Raw genomic sequence first — 20310 nt, 5'->3', positions numbered from 1 at the left:
TCCATGATCCATCTATGATCTTATGATCTTTTCCTTCTGCAGCGACTGCGACGCATTCAGCCTTGGGTCGCAGTGCATATGGTAGCTACTACTAACTAGGCTCTAGCGATCGTTCAAATCATCCACAGTCACCGTCCTTGTTCCACCGATGCATTCCGTCACGTTTCTGCCTGTCATCTCCAAGTGCACCCCGCCAGCATGGCTGCCTTCTTGCTCATGCACATCGAAGAATGCCTTCACCTCGTCCTGCATTACAGAGATATACAACACAACAAAGAGACTGTTAGGATCGTCTGCAAGCTGGATCAAGAGAGAGATATCCCATAGAAGTTCACGAGCTCTCACCAGTATCGCATCGAACGGTCTGGTCTTGAGGCCTGAAAGTTCTGCTTTCAACTTCCAAGTTCCAAGTTCCCGAATCCCCTATTTCTTGTACACGAACCCTGAGTCCTAACCACGTGAGTCAAGAAGATGAGAGTCGAGACCAAGTTGAGGTGCAAAGCATTGAGCAAGCTGCCATCCACGAGTGACGATTCACGAACATACTCTTTCGACGAGAGGACTCAGAGCTGAGAGGACTTAGGAGCACAAGAATGCAGAGAATCGAGATCAAACAAGTCTCAAGTCTCAAGACACGCGTGACGCTAGGCTTTCGGCAACCTCCTTGCTGAAGTGAGGCTTCAGCCTTCTATATCCATGCGGCATGCCGATGTCTCCGACTTCCTACTCCAACCCCTGAAATATCTCCAGAAACCCACTAAAGCTAGTGGAGCGTTAGAAAACCTGCTTGAGATGCTATTCACTGATGATGATGGCCGGAACAATGTAAGGCATACGGCGGAGCCAAAGAGCCAAACTTCAAAGAGCGCATCCAAATAAAAAGAGGACGCATCTGTGTAGGAGGACTCAGTGAAGGTGGTGTTTAAGCCACAGGCTTTGGGAAGGCCTAGGGCGCAGGACTTCTGAGCGGAGGTGGTCTGGGTGGAGGTGGCGAGCTGGCACAACTTAGAAGCACTGGCAGAGGAGAGGGGGGTACAGCAGGTGGATTTGTCGAGGGGGGAAGAGGAGGTCGAGCCTGGAGGTAAGATATCGGTCGAGGATTTGCGGGCAGAGGAGAGGGGGGTACAGTAGGTGGATTTGTCGAGGGGGGAAGAGGAGGTCGAGCCTAGAGGTAATAGAACCACTTGGCGATGAACACGACCGAAAGAGGGAATTTTGCAAATTTGCATGGTGTAACTGAGGAGAATGTGAGCACTGAGCGTCAAGCAAATCAGCGATCTTTTTGTCCATTTGTGAGAAAACAGATCTCGACACATTGCGAGGTACTAGTGACTTGTGAGAGCGATAGCTCTAAGCTGTGAATCAATTATCAAGGTAAAGCTTTCTATATTACCGAAATTCGAATCTGTAAATTGTATTATGTAATATCAGTTTTTGGGCAAGCTCACGAGTCACGATGCACTGGAATATAGACTCAAACAGAGATATATTTCTCTGCAAAACAGCCATCTCGATTCTCAATCTCATGCAGGAGAGAATCTTTAAGGAGATGAAGTGTTCATTCGACTAGTTTAATTCTTACTCTATGATCTATCGAGCTCACGCTAGAGCATCTTTTGAAGGGCTGCTCAATTGACTCTGTGGCCTGTGTTAAGGTAAGATGCAGATGGGATTTTATGCATGTTTAGTGGAATGTTTGTTTTAGCAAAGTTAATGTAATTATTACTTGGATCCCTTCCAATTAATTCGCTCTGATCAAAATTCGTTGCTATGGTGTAGGCAAGCACTATTGATGATTCCCTCATCTTTCTTTTTATTCACTTGATTTGGGACGCTCGTGCAAAAAGGCAAGTGGCTAAAATTTCCTGCAAATTAATGTTTGGATAGCATCGTCATGTCTCTCCATTTGCTTTGTAATATGCTGTCTGCACCTTGAATAATGTGATCTGCATGAGTAACCATAATGTAATGGCAATTCACGCACCCACAGAAAGTGTGAACCTTTTATTGAATGTTACAGATTTGAGGGACATCTTGTGTGATTTTGAAGCTGTCCAATTAGTGACACTAGACTCCGAGAAGAGCATTATTTAGCTGCAGTTTTACTCTTTCTCATTGTTTTTACCAGGTGAGGCCTCTTTTCTAGTACACATTAATTTACTGTTTTCAGCTTCTTTGTTATAAGGTTATGATAATATCTATTTTGAGTATCGTGTCTGATGCAATAGTAATTGGGGATGCATGAATCATTAGGTAGATGGGAAGGCCCAAAAAAGATGAACGCCAACGTCTATTGGAGCAAATGGGCATAGTTACACAAAGTGTACGAGTGCATGAGGAAGGCTTCGAAGATGGGGAAAGTATAGCAGTAGATGGGGGTAGAAAGAGAGTTTATTTGCGCACCTTTGTTCCTACATGGAAGTTGTTGTATCCATGGTCATACTCAATGTTTGACGAGGAGGGGAGGGAGAGAGTTAAATGCTCTATTTGTACGGAAATGAGCATGAATAATCCATATGCAAACCTTGGTAGTACAACAGTCCAAAAGCAAGCATTAGCTATCCATGATGCTTTTGAGTCGCACAAGCAAGCAAAGCAGCACAAAGCTTTCATTGAGAAGGACAAGATGATAAGCATTGAGAAGCATATTGAGTTACGAGTTGAGAGTGAGAAATCAAGGATTATAAGTATAATCCAAATCATGTATCACGCAACTCAAAAAGACATGTCCTTAGAAGCTTTTGTTGATGAGTGTAGGCTCCACATGTACATGAGGACTCTGAATATGCCCTTGTCTTGTGAGTATTCTGCTTACATAAATCCAGCCACGGGAAAGGAGTTTCTTTCAGCCATTTATATGGTTTATTGGGAAAAGCTCAAAGAAGAAATTCTAAAAAGCCCGGTGTACTCAATATTGGTAGATGAAAGTACAGACCGCAGATATGAAAAACATCTTATTTTGTACATCTCTTTCTTGACAAAAGGAGGAAATGGACCTGTTGTAACCAAATTTGTCAAGTTAGTGGGTGTAAAAGATGGAAAAGCTCATACCATGTATGAAGGATTACAAAATGTGTTGAAAGAGTTGGAATTGCCTTTGAATAAAATGATAGCTATGGGGTCAGATGGGGCAGCAACAATGGTTGGAGCAAATAGTGGCTTGATTGCAATGCTGCGAAGGGAAGTGCCACACCTTGTGGGCATTCATTGCATAGCCCATAGAGAGGCCCTAGTCGTCAAAGATATATGTGAGTGTTTTGGTGAGTGTAAACTCGTGGATCAGTTTGCAAATAAGGTACGAGAATGGGTGGGTGACTCATCCTTGCGAAGGGAAGAATTGAAGAAACTGATGGAGGAATTTTTCCCTAGACATTATGAATTATTGAGGATTCATGGAGTGAGATGGTTATCTCGAGGTGCTGTTATGAAAAGGTAATTTCTTTAAAATCTACTTTTTATGTGAGCTCATGTATTTTTCTAGGTTGAGTAAGTTATGACAGTTTTACTTTATGCAAGCTAGCTTATAATCAGTATTTTGGTTTTTTTGAATTAGGTTGGTTAAGGTAATGCCGGTTCTGCTTGAATGTTGGAAGCAAAAATACCCAGCAATGTACAAGAGAGCAATGAACTTTCAGCTTCTATTTATTGTCCACTTCTTAGCTGATGTGTTAAAAGAAGTCGATCTGCTGAATGTAAAATTTCAAGCAGACAATGTTGATATATCCATGATTGGGAGAGAGATTGATGTGTTGTTAACTATCTTGAAGAATCGATATCTGCATGCCTCATTTCCTCAAGATTCCAAAAATTTAAATGGATTTCTAAAAGCAGTCCAAAATGGCATTTTATCTTACAAGAATAAGGATGGAGTAATGCAGCATCATGTGTTACAGCATACATCTTTGCTTGATAATACTAGGCCGGTCAGCATGGAGGAGAATATTTGGTTTGCTTAAGCTTTCATTCGAAGACTTGTCTCTATCTTTGATGAACGGTTTCATGATCACCATTTGTTCAATGCAGCCAAACAGTTTTCGCCAAAAAACTATCCCAAAGATCTTGATATTCAGGGACACACTGTCAAGCAATATCTTGATCAACTTTGTATCAGGTTTGGAAATGGGAGTACACCACTTATCCAATCCAAGCATTGTGAAGGTGAGTTGCAGCGATTTGTTCTTAGTATTGCTGAGGCATATCCTTCAAAGGGGTTGTTGGATGCATGGGAGCAATGTAGCTCAGAAATTGAGTGGTCACAAATGTTTCCTGCACTCAAAAAGTTATGGCAAATTGTGGTGGTATTACTAGCAAGCTTTGCTTGCTGTGAGAGAGGTTTCTCCAAGCAAAACAGAATTAAAAGTAATGATCGGTCTTGTTTGTCATTAAAGACTTTGGATATGTTGATGTTTGTTTCACTTTCAGCTCCTCAGCAAGTACAAGAAGTGGATTGGAACTTAATCTTTGATGTTTGGAAAGATATGAAGGCAAGGCGTCCTCAAGTTCTAGCTCAGGCACCATGAAGAAAGGAATGCCTTTATTGTAGCCTAGTATAGCACTTTGGTATGGTCTTAATATGACCTTTTATCTATATTATAACCAATTTTGTACATCAGACTCTTTGTACATCAAACTTTTTATATACATGATGTATTTATTTTCACATGATGGTGATTTTCTGGACATATTTGTTTAATGTTGAAATCCCCAAGTTCTAGGTAAGGCACTATGAAGAAAGGAATGCCTTTATTGCAACCTAGTATAGCACTTTTGCATGGTTTTTATATGACCTTTTGTTTACATTATAACCAATTTTGTGCATCATGACTCTTTGAAGTTTGAACATCAAACTTTTTATATACATGATGTATTTATTTTCACATGATGGTGTTTTTGGACTTATTTATTTAATGTTGAAATTTATTAGTTCACTGTTGGACTTATTTTCACATGATGGTGCTTTTTTGGACTTTTTAGTTTAATGTTGTGAAGGGTGATAAACATATTACCATGCAAAAGAAAAGTAGTTCTCTTTTTGTCCTTCAAAGAAGGAAGTGTGAAAAAAAAATTGAGTTTCAAAAGAAGGGAAATGTATTTTTTCACCCTTCTTTTAAGAAGTGCTTGAAAGATTTTACCCTTCAAAATGAAAGGCTAAGGCACCAAAAAAGCTTGTAAGTAGGGCTGAAGCCGCATAGCACAAACCCGGAAAGAAAGATCGAGCGCCGTTGAGGAGCCGTTGCTCCCCGTCCGTTCCACCTCACATGCAAGCTTCCTTCCCTAAGCTCCAGCTCTGTCTGTTTTATTCCCCCCCCCTTCCCTTCCGCACAGGCTCTCCGTCTCCCTAAAGGAGGGCCACCTCACCATGGGTGAGGCAGGCCCTTCCACAGAGATGGTGGAAGACTCCCCTGCATCACGCCATCCAGCAGTTTTTCCCCCTCGCCTCGACTTGGAGCACGAAGCCTTCCAAGGTCAGGAACTGCAAGGAAACGACCATCTCCTTCAAAGCCATACAGACCGACTATCTCAGCTCGAGACGCTAGCCCGAACCAATACGACGGTAGCCCTGGATTTTCAGAATAATAGGATGTTTGGAACCTCCCTCGGATTTCCTCGCATGCCTGGGGAACCTTCCTTTCCTCCGCTAACGGGGAACCCTGTGTTCCAACCCTTTTCAGTCCCTTTGAGACCCTTCTTTAATTCCCAGCCCCCGCACAATGATAGCGTCCGCTTCAACAGCCCGGCATTTGGGAGCTTCAGGACTCCATTCCCTCCCCAGGCCCCCTTCTTGGGTGAAAGCCCTCCAATTCTTTCCACGAGAGATGGCTTTTCTGCTGGGAATCTCCAAGCGGACATGTACTCTTCTGCAGAAATCTCCCAAGCTCAAGGCAAATATACAACCAGCAATCAAGCCTCAGGTGAGAACAGCGAACTTGCAGCATCGAAGGGAGGTATGGCTTCTGTTCAAATCCCTTCCAACCTTCTTTTCAGCTGGTCCAAAATGTATCAGGAACGTGCGTTGGTTGGTCTATGCCATGGCCCTCGTCCTCCCGCGGAAGTCCTTCGTCAGTGGACTCGACAAAATTGGATTCTTAGAGGAAACAAGGTATTATCTACACAGTATCTGCCTAATAATTTTTTCCTCTTTCTATTTGAGAGTCAAGAAGCAGCGTTGAATGTGTTGGGGGGGGGACAGTGGATGGTTCGCAATTCCCCTTTGTCTCTGTTTAAATGGAACGAAGATTTTGACCCTATGGGCCCAAAACCCACCCGAATGCCGGTTTGGGTAGAATTACCTAATTTGCCTGCTCATCTCGTCCCTATACTGAAATTAATAGTTGAACCTCTAGGGAAATTACTAGGCCAACGCCCTTTCACAGACATCAACCCGAGATGGCACCCGCAGGTGCTCATTGAGATGGAAGTGATGGGTCCTATGCCCGAATTCATATTGATTAAGGATTCAGAAGGAAACATAGTCAGAAAACAGGAAATCTCTTACAAAAATCTTCCTAATGCTTGCTTTAAGTGTATGCGTACTGGTCATTTTGTAAGAGACTGCCCAGAGACAATAAAAAAGTCTGCTACTGACTCTCAGCTTGCCCCCGTCCAAGGGCAGAAGAATGAGCCTGATAGTGATGGTTTCCAGACCGTTTCTAAGAAAAATAAACTCTCAAAAACTGTTGTCCACAATAAGGTGAAGAGTAGAAACTTTAATAAGTTCTCTCCTCTCCTCGTTGACCTGACTGAACCAGCTCTAATTGTTTCCCAGCCACATGAAAAGGAATCTAAAGATGCTGGTAAAAATAATGTAGAACTGACAGGGGAAGAAGACATAAAATCCTCCACCGATGACATGGGAGTAGACGATTTTGTTGATGACACTCAGTTCAACGTAGACCAACAATTATCTCGGGAGCTAAATGAATATGATCTGAATCAGCCAATCATGGAGGAAGACAACTCTCTCTCGCAGGCTGAAGAAGAAACTCTGCCAGGTAGGAACCTCCAACCTCCTCTAGAAAAGTCACCCAAGGTTCAAGGTAAGCCCCAACACCTCAATGCTAAACGCAGGCTCTCCAAAGTGGGTACTAGCCAGGAAATCCCCCACCAATCTATAGGGAAGAAAGGTTCTCAAGCTAGGAAACAGAAAAATTAACTCGAAATGAAACAAGCCATAAGAGCCATCTCATTTAACACCCAAGGATTAACAGATTCAGACAGACCGAGGGTCTTTAAGAAGTGGATGAGTGACAACAATATTATTGCTGACTTTATTTGCTTGCAGGAATTAAAGGCTGTTGACAAGACTCTTGAGTACAATCTCAAAGTTGCGTCAACCTCCCACAGATGGTTCCACACTAACCACCCCCCAAGGAAGGGGGGAGCAGCCCTTGGAGTCCATGAGAAATGGGGGTCATCAATCACTAACATTTTCTATGATGATTCTCACAGGTGGGTAGCGGTAGAGATACAAGCCGAGGAGACCTTTGTGGTGGCCTCTGTGTATGCTTGGGGTCCTGCTAGCTCTCGGCCCTCCCTCTGGACCTCCCTCTCTTTTTTTCAATTTCCGGTTATTTTGCTTGGTGACTTTAATATGGTAGAGTCTAGCATTGATAGATATTTTAGGAAGGGTGTTGTTATAAGTGGTAGGGAGAAGAGAGAGTGGAATAAATGTAAAGACAGCCATGCCCTGGTCGATGCCTCGTCCTCTAATGATTTCACCTGGGATAATTCTCAGAAAGGAAAGGATCATAGGAAGGCTAGATTGGATCGGGCTTATGTCTCCTCAGGTCTCCTTCATTCGTTCAACAACTCTCAGGTCAAGGTCTTCAAAGACATTTGTCTTTCAGATCACAAACCTATTTTGCTTAGTCTCTCCAACTCCAATTTTAATATCAAGTCTGGGTGGTTTCATGTGGATCAGGACCTCTTTCACCTCCCCCTTGTCAAGGATCAGATTGAGAAGATTTGGTCCTCCTATTTTGAAGGTCCCTCTTCTCCCTCCCGTGCTTGGGCTTGTGCTGTGAAATCAACCCAACAGTTCCTTAGAGAGACTAAAAGATCTGTCCAACAAATCAGGCAGCTCAGGAGGAAAGCCAAGTATGACTCCCTCAAAACCCTTGAAACTAGTATGCTTGCTGGAAATCGAGTAGCCCTCTCTGACATCCTTCAAGCCAAGGCTGATCTCAAAAGGGAAGAGCTTATTGAGGGCAACCAAATTAAGAAGTACACTAGGAATTGGTGGGCTGGTAAAGCCGATAGACCCTCGAAGGAAATGTTTCGGACCCTTAAACAGAAGTCTAGAAGAGACCTCCTTCCCCTTATGCAGAAAAAAGATGGTCTCTTCATCTCTTCCCAAGAGGAGAATAAAGAGTACATAAGAAGCTATTTCTCTGAAATTTTCAGTAGGGATCCTTGTTACTCTACTGAGAAGACCAGGGCTCGAGCTACTATAGCTCGTTGTAGAAAAGCTGTTGTCCCAGAGGAGCTGAACTACATTCTCAACCGGGACCTCTCCGAAACTGAAATTAAGTACACCATTGACCAGCTAAAAAAAGGCAAAAGTCCGGGCCCTGATGGCCTTCCGAACGAATTCTTCCAAACCTTTCGGGACTGTATTACTTCTCCCCTTTTGATGGTGTGGAACGAATCCCTCAGATTTGGCTCTCTCCCACTTTTTGTTAACGAGGGAGTTATCAAGCTTATTCATAAAAGAGAAGAAAAACACCTTCTTAATAACTGGAGACCAATTACATGTCTTAACACTGCTTACAAGATATATGCCAAAGCCTTTGCTCTGAGACTCTCCAACCACTTAAACTCCTGGATCCGAAAGGAACAGAAGGGATTTATCAAGGGAAGGTACATTCTTGATGCTATCATTAGCATGTGGGAGGGTATTGAACATGCCCAGTCTACCAACCAAGACTTTATGTTCTTTAAGATTGACTTTGACAAGGCTTATGATAGGTTGGACTGGGATTTTGTCTTTCAATCCCTTCATGACATGGGCTTGGGAAGAAAATTTATTAAATTTGTCATGGTTCTATTTGGCAATGCAAGATCTAGAGTTGCCATTAATGGTTCTTTGTCTGACCCCTTCCCTCTCAAGAGATCCATTAGGCAGGGATGCCCTTTAGCCCCCCTCCTCTTTGCCATCTCTGCTGATGCCCTTGGTTGGCTTGTCCAGGATAAGATGGAACAAGGCGCCCTAAAAGGAATTGCCATTCCCAATAGCCCCTCTGACCTCTGCCTGCAACTTTTTGCTGATGATACCAATGCTCTCATCCATAACGATGACCAATCAATCTCCTCTTTCTGGGATTGTCTGGCCACTTTCTGTTTGGCCAGTGGCAGCCAAGTTAACCATTCCAAGACTGGAATCAAGACTATGAACAAACTCCCCCCTGACTGGCTCCTGCAACAAGGTTGCAAAATGATTAGGGATGGTGATATTTTTAGACTCCTTGGTATCCCGATGGGATTTGGTGTCTCCTTACACCAAAGATGGGAGTGGGTCCTTGACAAGCTGAAAGCCAAGCTCGACAAGTGGAAGGGGATGCAATTCAACATGGCCTCTAGAGTTTTGGTCCTCAAACACATAGTGATTCCTGCCACCATATATTTCCTCTCCTGTTGGAGGCCTTCTAATGCTGACCTAAAGTCCTTTGACAGATTATGCAGGAACTTCTTGTGGAGTGGAGACGGGAGCATCTACAAACTGCCCAAAGTGGCCTGGGAATTCTGCACCACTCCCAAAGAGAAGGGAGGTCTTGGGATCCCTAACCTTTGTGAGCTATCTGACAAAATGGCTGCTAAATGGGTCATTAGAAGTCTTCTCTCCCCTAATGACAACTGGTCCCTTCTGCTCCATAGGCACAACATGGACTTTAGACTTAAGGACTGCCCTACTTGGAAAAATTTGGACACTATCCCCCTCATCTGTAGCCCTCTCAAAATCATTCCGAAAGGCTCCCAGTTGGTGAAGGGGATTTGGAACTCTTGGAACAAGTTCAAAGAGCAACTTATCCTCAAAAGATACTCCAGTCATATCTGCTCATGGGCTCACTTGGACTCTGTTTGGTTCAGCACTCAACTTCAGAACTTCTTCTCTGGAGATCTGAAACATGCTTATAAACTGCACAAGAAGGGCATTCGGCTCTGGGGTCACATATGGGACTACGCTAATAGGAGATGGAAGGATAAAAGGAGTCTTAAAAGTCTATTCAAATTGTCTAACTCTGATTATCTTCTTGTGCAGGAAAGGATAGACCTTTGGGAGTCCAGGGCAGCAAGGATCCACTTCAAAGGAGAATTCAAAATCCAATCTTTTAAATGGCACCAAGGGAGTCAGCTTCTCCCCCTCCCCTCTCTTCATAAATTGAATTCCAGTCTTCAATTTAAACTTAATAGACTTTGGAAAATCAATTGGAATGTAAAACAATGGGAATTTAGGTTCAGCAACTGCTGGAAAAGGGACATCAGCCCCAAAAAGTCTTGCCTACTTTGGTTAATCTTACATCATGCTGTGTGGACTTCCATGAGGGCTTTTAGGATAGGAAAGGGAGATGGTAAATGTTGCCGCTGCAAAACTGAAAATGAATCTCTCCAACATTTGTTTATGGGATGCAGCTTTAACATTCCCGCACTAAATTGGTTTAACAAACTCATGTCCTGCATCCATCCTTCTTCTATTTCAGTTAAGGAACTCCTTCTAGGAGAAATCTATGGATTGCCAACAACTCTTTGGAATAGTATTAGATCAGCTTACTTGTGGAATGTTTGGATCAGCCGTAATGAAATGCTCTTTCAAGGTACGCTTAAAGATATACTGCATCCTCTAATCCGTGACATTTTTAAGCAGATTGAAGACTCTTTCAAAGACGCGAGGATGAAGATGCAAGCCTTGAAGCAGAAGATGGAAGGCCACACGTACAAAGTACAAGATCCCAAGCTGGCTCAAATGGAGGAGAACCTAGCCAAACAAGAAGAAATCCTCGTAGCCCTGTCACTTCTCAAAAATCAAATTTTAACTTGTTGTAGAATGTGCTAGCAAAATCCTCTTTCGAGGATAGTCAGTAGCACCTCCCTTTTGAATAGGACTTTCCTTTGGTAATCCCCCCAGCATGTTGGGGTTGTTGACTCTGCCTCCGGGCAGCGCTGTAATCTTTCTCTTTTCTTTCAATTTAATATAATCGCAGCTTATCGGGAAAAAAAAAAAAGAAAGGCTAAGGCACCCTTCAAATTTGAGGGCTGAAGGGAACGTTAATTGGCAGACTGCGTACAACAACGGAGCGCGATTTGCTTATATCAAAGCAACGGAGGGCACAGGCTACACCAACGCTTACTTTGTGCAGTAGTACAACGGAGCGTACAACGTAGGAATGATCCGTGGTGCATATCATTTCGGACGCCCGGACATCTCCAGTGGCGCCAGCCAGGCTCAATACTTCGTTAACAACGGAGGAGGCTGGTCCAACGACGGCAAAACTCTCCCAGGAGCTTTGGACATAGAGTACAATCCCGCATGTGGGAATTCCTGCACTCCAGCTCAGACATGCTACAGCATTGGCCAGGCTGCAATGGGCGCCTGGATTACAGACTTTGTGAACACTTATCAACAATTAACTGGGGTGTATCCCGTTACAGCGAATTGGTATAACAATTGTGCGGGGACATATGCTGATTTCAGCGCGACTTGCCCGTTCTGGCTGTCCTGCTTTTGCACCAGCGTCACCACCTATCCTTACAATTGGGGGATCTACACCTTTTGGCAGTATGCCCATAGTGGCACCTTTCCTGGCGACCAAGACGTTTTCAATGGCTCCATGCAACAACTTATAACTCTTGCCACCAACGGCTAGCAACGGTTACTGTCTGCAACTCATTAATCGAGCCCCTCTTACGTATAACCTTTTGGATGTGCTAAATCTGAGACTCTGCGCGATGTATGTACGCAGCTTACAGCCGAAAAAAATGCAGCTCTAGACGAGTTTTTGTATGTATGGAGCTTGCGACTCTAGAGCAATTATGGTAAAGATGGATGTACAAGACATGACTCCTTTGTTAGCGCGACGTATGTATGGAGGTTGAGACTCTAGTGCATCTATGGTAACGAGTAACCTGACCCGTCTACGATGGGTTAGAGAAGGACCCACTCCTACCGCGAGGTCTCAAAATTGCGATTATAGATTGCCTTTGATAAAATTTCAGGTTTTATTTATAAATCTCAAACTTTGAGGAATTTTAAGGAAATTTGTGAAAAACATGTACATATATACCAATACGCGCATGCGTACACACACATACAAATGTTCAAGAATTTTCAATTGTATTTCATTAAACCAAACTTCTAAACACACACACACACACACACAAAACACTAAATATTAAAAAATAAAAAAATATTTAAAATAAAGTCTCTCTCCCTCTCTCTCTCTCTCTCTCTCACTGTCTCTCTCTATCCCTCTATCTCCCTTTCTCTAAAAGAGAGGGAGAGAGAGAGAGAGATATCTCACTGTCTCTCTCTATCCCTCTCTCTCCCTCCCTCTCTCTCTCTCTAGCCCTCTCTCTCCCTCCCTCTCTCTCTCTCTCCCTCTCTCTCCTTTTTAGTTCATTTGCATTTTTGAGAGAGAGAGGGAGAGAGAGAGAGAGATCTCTCACTGTCTCTCTCTATCTACTCTACCACATGCCACTTGGTCACGGTTTGAGCTTTACCCCCCCCCCCCTCTCTCTCTGTTTATATAACCTTCACTCTCATCATTTTGAGCTGTTTCTCATTTATGCAACTCTAAAGTGTATATGTGTATACATTCATAGACGAATGGTGGAAATAGAAGAAACCCACCTTTGCGAGTGATGTCGAGGCTGAGATGGTCCAAGTCTTCTAGGACACTGTGTAGCTACCCACCAATCCACCTTCTTACCACAGTTAGTCCCCTTCAAACACAGGCACACAACTCCAAAATATGATCATAGGTCTCTCTCTCTCTCTCTCTCTCTCACACACACACACACACACGCTCACACAGAGGCAAGTTTGTTGTCAAAACTTAGCAATGCAAATAGAGGCCTTTAGTGCCATTGTGGCAACACTTCTTGCATTGTAGTGGCCAGGTATAATTGTTGGTGACAAACATGGCTACAATGTTCATTGGCTACATGGGGGGCAAACGTATAGTGGGTAGCTATAATTAGTGGTACAATGTTGGCAAAGGCAAGGAGAGGATTGTAAGAAAACAATACAACGTCTGTGCTCAACAGATAACAGGATCTCGTATGCAAGAGAGAAAAGCAGATAGTATGGAGAATCAAAAATTTGATTACTGTAAAACTGATACAATAGATGGCGCTGCCTCCTAGCCGTGCACTCCTGTGTGAGAAGCTTCGATGGCATGTTGGAAATAGTAGAGGATGGAGGCTGGATGCTAAGGAATCAGGGTTGCTGTAGCTAGTGATGATGATGGGCTTCAGGGGCTTGCTCTTATATAGCCACTAGTCATAGTCGGTTAGACTCAATTGGGTGACCGACCCAGTCCACCCAAAACGGTCGACTGAAGGCCGGTGCCGAAATAGGCCACGGACCACACGATAGAATCTATTTGGCACAAAGCCATCTGGGATCATCTGGGGCTCCAAACGGGCCCTACATCCCGAGAGTGGACTGTTGCCTCAGGATATGCTCTGTCTACCCTCAGTGTGGTCAGTCATGGGATGCCTTTCCGCACTTGCTTGTAGCCTAGTTGGCAGTGTGCCAACTCTATCTGAAGCCGTTTAGCCATCAGGCCACACATGGCCCCCATTTGGTGTCCAAACCAGGATCTACTGGATAATCGAGCTACTCAAATGCCTTCTCCTCATATGGGGGGCTTACAAGTAGAGTTAGCTGGTTCTCATGTTACATGAGAGTGGAGCATTGATATCTAGCACCCCCCCTCAATGTCCACCCGCAAGTGAACTTACTTTTTCGGCCCAATGCAAAGTCGATGAAGATGTCTCTCCAGCAAGTCTCTTGCAAGGGCCTTCGTGAAGATGTCTGCAGCATTCTCTGAGTCGGACAGTACATCAAGTCGACCGCTCCATCCATGATGAACTCGCGTATAAAGTGATATTGAATCTCAATGTGTTTTGTGTGAGCATGGAACATAGGGTTCTTTGCAATTGCCACATAACTCTGATTGTCACATGATAACTGCGTAGGCTTGTTCTACACTGCACCCATGTCCCCTAAAATCCTCCTCAACCAAACTACCTCACAAGAAGCAAAACATGCTGATTTGTACTCAGCCTCAGTAGAAGAAAGAGCAACTATGGGTTGCTTCTTGCTGACCCATGACATAGCTCCAGATCCAAGTGAGAAACAGTAACCTGTCACTAATCTCCTACTATCCACGTCTCTTGCCCAATCCGAGTCACAGAATCCGGTCAAGATGTTGCCCTTGGTATAGGTGATGCCATAATAAAGTGTGCCTTTGATGTATTTCAACACCCACATCCCTGCCCTCCCATGGTTCTCCCGGGGCTTATTGGAAAACATGCTTAGTACACCAGTCGCAAAACTGACGTCCGGCTATGTGTTTCACAAGTAAATCAAAATGCCCACGATCCTTCTGTACATCTCTTCGTCCACCAGTGGTGATGAATCCTCGTTTGAGAGCTTCACGTCAACCTCCATAGGGGTGTCAGCTGTCTTGCATTCATCCATGCCAAATGCCTTCAGTATCTCTCCAGCATATTTTAGCTATGAGATGAAGATCTGTTTTGGCTCTTGCCAAACTTCAATGAGACTTCAATCCCCAAACAGAAATGCATTAGTTTGAGGTCTATCATTTTAAACTCTCTTCATAGCAACTGCTTTGTCTGTGAGATCTTCTCTTCATGGTTCCCTGTTATGACAAGGTCATCCACATAAAGGACCACCAGCATTGCCTATCATCACGCTGTGCCTCTTCAAGACACTTGGGTTCTTCAGCATAGATCACCTCTGTCATCAAAGCGTAGTTGACCAAGTGTTCCTGTGCCCTTCTTTGCTCCAATCTCTTGGACTGGTGGTGTTCGGATGGTTCCTCCTCAATGGCTGGAGGTTCTCTGCCATCCAAAAGCTACTTTGCCCACTTCAGGAACGGCCGTTGCCATTGTGGTTCTGCAGGCTCTTCTTCCTCTTCTTTATCTTGAATCCTCCCAAGCACCATTGGGGGAGTTCGGTTTACTGTTGGTGGTTGTACTGGATGGATATCCTGGTCCTAGTTGTCTAGGAAGGAAGCATCCTCCTCCAATTGATGCAACTCTTCTGAGAAGACCACATCGTGACTTACATTACCTTCTTAGTAACATAATTATAGAGACGATAACCCTTCGCCTCTTCACTGTAGCCCAAGAAAATACACTTCCGTCTCTTCGGTTCCCATTTGGTCCTATTAGCATCAGGGACATGCAGAATACAGTCACATCCAAAAACTCTGAAATGTGCAGTTGAAGGTTTCTTACCAAAAAAGGCCTGCAGTGGAGTCATCCCATTCATAGCCTTCCTGTAGCTACGATTCAGAATGTAAACTGTCGTGTTACATGCTTCAGCCTAGAAAGTCTTTAACAAATCTTTCCCTTTCATCATACTCCTGCCCATTTTGTAGATGATGCACATCTTGCGCTCTGCTACTCCATTTTGCTGTGGTGTATGTGGTGGGGGTTTCTGCCTCTTGATCTCGTGACTTTTGCAGTAACTTTCGAATTCACTTGATGTGAGCTCACCACCTCTGTCTGATCTCAGCTTCTTCACCTTCCTCCCCGTTTCTTTCTTGACCATTACATGCCATTTTTTGAACTTACTAAAAGCCTGATGTTTAGTCTTAAGGAAGTATATCCATATTCTTCTACTGTAGTCATCGATCATCGTCATGAAGTAGTAGGAACCACCCAAAGCTTCCATCTCCATCTTTCCGCAGAGGTCCGTGTGAACGAGCTCTAGAGGAGACTTTGCCCTGCTGGCCTCTTTCAAAAAGGGCTACCAATGCTGCTTGCCCATCATGCAAGCTTCACATACATCGGGCAGATCTGTAATTTCTGGTAGGTCTGCAATCATTCCACTTGTATGCATCTCCTTTAAAGAACTAAGGTTTAGATGACCAAACCTCTCATGCCACAGCTTAGTGTTGCTCACATAGGCTCGAGCACTGAAAGCTAAGAATTCGTAGATGTTGTTGCGCCGTGTACCTTTACCAATGACCTTCCCTTGAAGATCCAAAATCTGTGCATCATTCTTATCGAAGTGAACTTTGAAGTCCCGATCCATGATTGCAGAAACGGACAACAAGTTCCTCTTGATATCTAGCACATAAAGAACATCGGACAACTATTTTACAACTCCATGTGACTTGAGAGCAATCATACTTTTTCCTTTTGTTGGACATTTTGCATCATTGCCAACTGCTACTAGGATGTCATTCCCTATCGGATGTAGAGAGGTATACCAATCCTTCCGACTGGTCGTGTGGCATGATGCACCACTATCAATAATCCAAGGTTCTTCTGTAGGTACATGAGTTGCCTCTGTGCAAATCTCCTCAATTACTAACAACTCTATTGGTACTACCTATGCACTATTGCTGGACTCTTTCTTTACTCCGTTCTTCTCATCTGCAATCTTCTTTTGGCACTCCTTCTGCTTGTGCCATGCCTTGCTGCAATAGAAGCACTTGATCTTCTTCTTTCTCTTTTTATCATCAGAAGAAGATGGGTTACTAGAGTCCTCACCCTTACCTTTCTTTGATCCAGCCGAGAAAGCCGAATCTTCTCCAATTCTCATCTTTTGACACATCTCCTCCTCCAGAAGCATTGCGCTGAAATCCTCAAAGTTGAGGGGCGGATTTTTGTTCTACGTATTGAGCGCCGTAACAAGACTGTCGTACTTTGGTGAAAGAATCCGTATGCACCTTCGTGCTAGATTCTCGCTGGTGATGGTGATGCCAATCGCAGTCATCTGATCGCGCAGATTCTTCACCCTGGTGATGAACTTCGCTGCCATTTCAGACTCAGATAGTTTCTCGTTCGTGAGTTGAGTCTCCAGATTCTGAATCCACGTCTGATTCATGGTCTCGTACTAATTTTTCAAGACCATCCATGCCTCCTTCGCTGTGGTGACATGTTGAATTAACGCCATGACAAAATCACTTACATTGCAGACAATAGAACACATTGCATTTGCATTTCTTCTTGCCCACGCAAGAATCTCATCCACAGTTGGTACTATCTGTTGTCCTGCATTGGCTAGATTCCGTCTCACAACTGGCTTCATGTCCACCCTAGTAGCAGTATCCCAAAGCTCATATGCGCTTAGGATGGTCTTCATCTTGAACTTCCAGAGTGGATAGTTAGTGCCATCCAACTTTTCACTTTCATCGAACGGTGGGATTCGCAATCTTGTGGGCTGGGCCATCTCTCACAATCTGCTTGCAAACAGAAACACACTACCAAATCTTCTTGCTAGACTCCAAGCTCTGATACCATGTAAGAAAACAATACAACACTTGTGCTCAATAGATAACATGATCTTGTATGTAAGAGAGAAAAGCAGATAGTATGGAGAATCAAAAATTTGATTGCTATAAAACTGATACAATAGATGGCGTTGCCTCCCAGCCGTGCGCTCTTGTGTGAGAAGCTTCGATGGCATGCTCGAAACAGTAGAGGACAGAGGCTGGATGTTAAGGAATCAGGGTTGCTATAGCCAATGATGATGATGCGCTTCACGGGCTTGCTCTTATATAGCCACCAGTCGTAGTCGATTAGACTCAATTGGGTGAACCCAGTCTGCCAAAAACGGTCGACTGGAGGCCGGCTCAGAGCCATCGAGATCATCTGGGGCTCCAAACAGCCCTGCAACCCGAGAGTGGGCTGCCGCAGGATATGCTCCATCTACCCTCAGTGCGGTTACTCATGGGATGCCTTCCCACACTTGCATGTAGCCTAGTTGGCAGTGTGCCAAATCTATCTGAAGCGGTCCAACCATTAGGCCACACATGGCCCCCATCTGGTGTCCAAACTAGGACCTATAGGATAACCGAGCTACTCAAATGCCTTCTCCTCATATGGGGGGCTTACAAGTAGAGTTAGCTGGTTCTCGTGTAGTCACATGAGAGTGGAGCATTGATATCTAACAAGGATGCCATGTTTCATTACCCTTTGAGTGCCATCTTTAGATATAGGATGCAAAATATAATTTTGTAAAATGCCCTTTGGCATGTCAATGTGTGGCACTATTCTCCCTCCCCTACTCTTATCCATTAAACAACTATAATTTCTACTTTGCCTAAAGCCACTACAACATTCTTCAACAAAGCTTTAGAGAGAGGTCTGCATTCTCTACTATCTTGGAAACAAAAATCCATCTCTCTAGATCCTGGTGTAATACACCTTTGCCACATTTCTTCCATATTTTGTTGCACTTCAAACTTGTACAATAATACCCAAAAATATCCAACATCAAGGTTGAATTTAGCAACTTGACTTGGCTCTCTGTCTCTCTCTCTCTCTCCCCCCCTCTCTCTCGTCGCCCCCCCTCTCTCTCTCTGTCTCTCTATCTCTATCTACTTCACTTTCCTACCCTCTCTCTCCTGCCTCTCTCTCTCTCTACTTCTCTTTCCTACCCCTCTATTTCTTGCCCCCCCCCTCTCTCTCTCTCTCTCTCTCCCTCTCTCTATTTCTCAATGTCTTTCTTTCATTGCTCTCTGTCTCCATCTATGTGTGCGTGTGTGTAGTATCTGATATATAATATAATATTTACTATATTATATTATATATTATAAAATGTATAGTATAGTATAATATAATATAATATTCGCGCTCTCTCTCTCTCTCAGTGCTCTGACTCTCTCTCTCTCTCTCTCTCTCTCTCCCTCTCCCTCTCTCCCCCCCCGCCCTCTCTCTCTCTCTCCCTCCCTCTCTCTCTCTCTCTCTCATTGCTCTATCTCATCTATCTGTCTCTCCCTCTTTCTCCTCACTCTGTCTGATCTATCTCTCTCTCTCTCTCTCTCCCTCTCTCCCTCTCTCTCTCTCTCTCTCTCATCTATCTCTCTCCCCCTCTCTCTCCTCTCTCTCCTCACTCCATCTCTCTCTCTCTCTCTCTCTCTCTCTCTCTCTCTCACATCTATCTCCTTCTCCCTCTCTCTCCTCTCTCTCCTTCCTCCATCTCTATGTGTGTGTGTGTGTCTCTCTCTCTCTCTCCCCCTATGCTCTCTCTCTCTCTCTATCTCTCATGGCTCTTGGTCCCTGTCCCCTTGTGTTGAATGATATGGTACCACATGGCAGAGCAATGCTCTTAGCCTTGTGCTATCCCTCGTGCGGTTGTATAGGGTGTTGCCACATGGATGTTTCCTTATCTCGCACCCTCAGTCCTCTTTAGTGATGTGGCTGCCTACTCCACAATGTGCTACCACCACAATCTAGACTCTGACGGCCAGCCACCAGCCTCCCACCATTTAGTTCTCCCTCAGGGCCTGGTCCTATGCAGTGCTGTGCTTTGCTCTTACTCTCTTCCCTTACGTTGCCATGTGATAGTATCCCGTGATAGCCTTGCATTTACTCACTGGTGCTAGTGGCTGCTCTGATTGCCCACCCACCACATGTCTCCTAGAGATAGAGTCTCACAGTGGTTAGTTTGGTGGCTTCCTCACCCGCGTGTGCTACCATGTCGTCTCTTGATGTGCCACCACTCTACAATTTCCACGTGTCCACATTTTGCCTCATGCAGTCTACTTGTAGGTTTGCCATGTGTCCACATGGTCTCCTCCAGCGTTCTCCTCTCAGGCTACACCCCACCTCTAGTTCTGTACCGTTAGAGCCCAGGCTCCCATCTCCTCTATGCCACATGGCGTTTCACCCTCTGCTCACCACCATTGCGCCACCTCTCCTCTCTCAACTGGCCCTTCTTTCTCTCTCTACTAGCCCATGCAGTGCCTCGTCCATGTGGTAACCTCCCCCGTGGTTCCTTAGACTGTTCGCATAGCCCGTGTAGTGCGCGGCAGTCTTGCTTTGCAAGGACTGCCCCTTCCTGCAACTCCCACGGCCACCTAGACCCTCCACATGGCCTCCTCTCCCTCCACTCCCCAAACCTCTCCTTCCCTCCCCGAGCCTCATCCTAGCTACTCCTCTCTCAGAACCTATCATCCAAACCTAGGCGATCTCCTCCTCTAGTGTTGCAGATGGTGCAAATGCCTCCATAGCTCTCCACTCCCTTTGAACCTCTAGAATGCCTCCATCGGACCTCCCATGAACCTCCCTTCTCTCACGTACAAATTAGTAGCCTTAAGGAATATAAGA

The 20310-nt window shown here is 44.6% G+C and overlaps 1 protein-coding gene across 1 annotated transcript; it reads left to right on the top strand.

Annotated features, from left to right (window-relative positions):
• The first annotated feature begins 5359 nt into the window (after positions 1–5359).
• LOC147884174 (uncharacterized) lies at positions 5360–10332 on the top strand. Its single transcript, XM_087398158.1, has 4 exons — positions 5360–7037; positions 7209–7347; positions 7450–10217; positions 10259–10332. The coding sequence occupies exons 1-4, from the start codon at positions 5360–5362 to the stop codon at positions 10330–10332; spliced, it is 4659 nt and encodes a 1552-aa protein (XP_087254284.1).
• Positions 10333–20310: the final 9978 nt, after the last annotated feature.

The sequence above is a fragment of the Dipteris shenzhenensis genome, chromosome 27 (genome assembly GCF_047967505.1).
Source record: "Dipteris shenzhenensis isolate YYH24624 ecotype China chromosome 27, Dip_SZ_1.0, whole genome shotgun sequence".
In the NCBI taxonomy this organism is placed as follows: Eukaryota; Viridiplantae; Streptophyta; class Polypodiopsida; order Gleicheniales; family Dipteridaceae; genus Dipteris; species Dipteris shenzhenensis.
This window is presented reverse-complemented; position numbering and strand designations above follow the sequence as displayed.

Coding starts and splice junctions, on each gene's coding strand:
- LOC147884174 (XM_087398158.1), top strand. CDS start 5,360: ATGGGTGAGGCAGGCCCTTCCACAGAGATGGTGGAAGACTCCCCTGCA. Junction 7,348..7,449: donor GCGTCAACCTCCCACAGATG/GTTCCACACTAA, acceptor TGATTCTCACAG/GTGGGTAGCGGTAGAGATAC. Junction 10,218..10,258: donor GGATAAAAGGAGTCTTAAAA/GTCTATTCAAAT, acceptor CTTCTTGTGCAG/GAAAGGATAGACCTTTGGGA.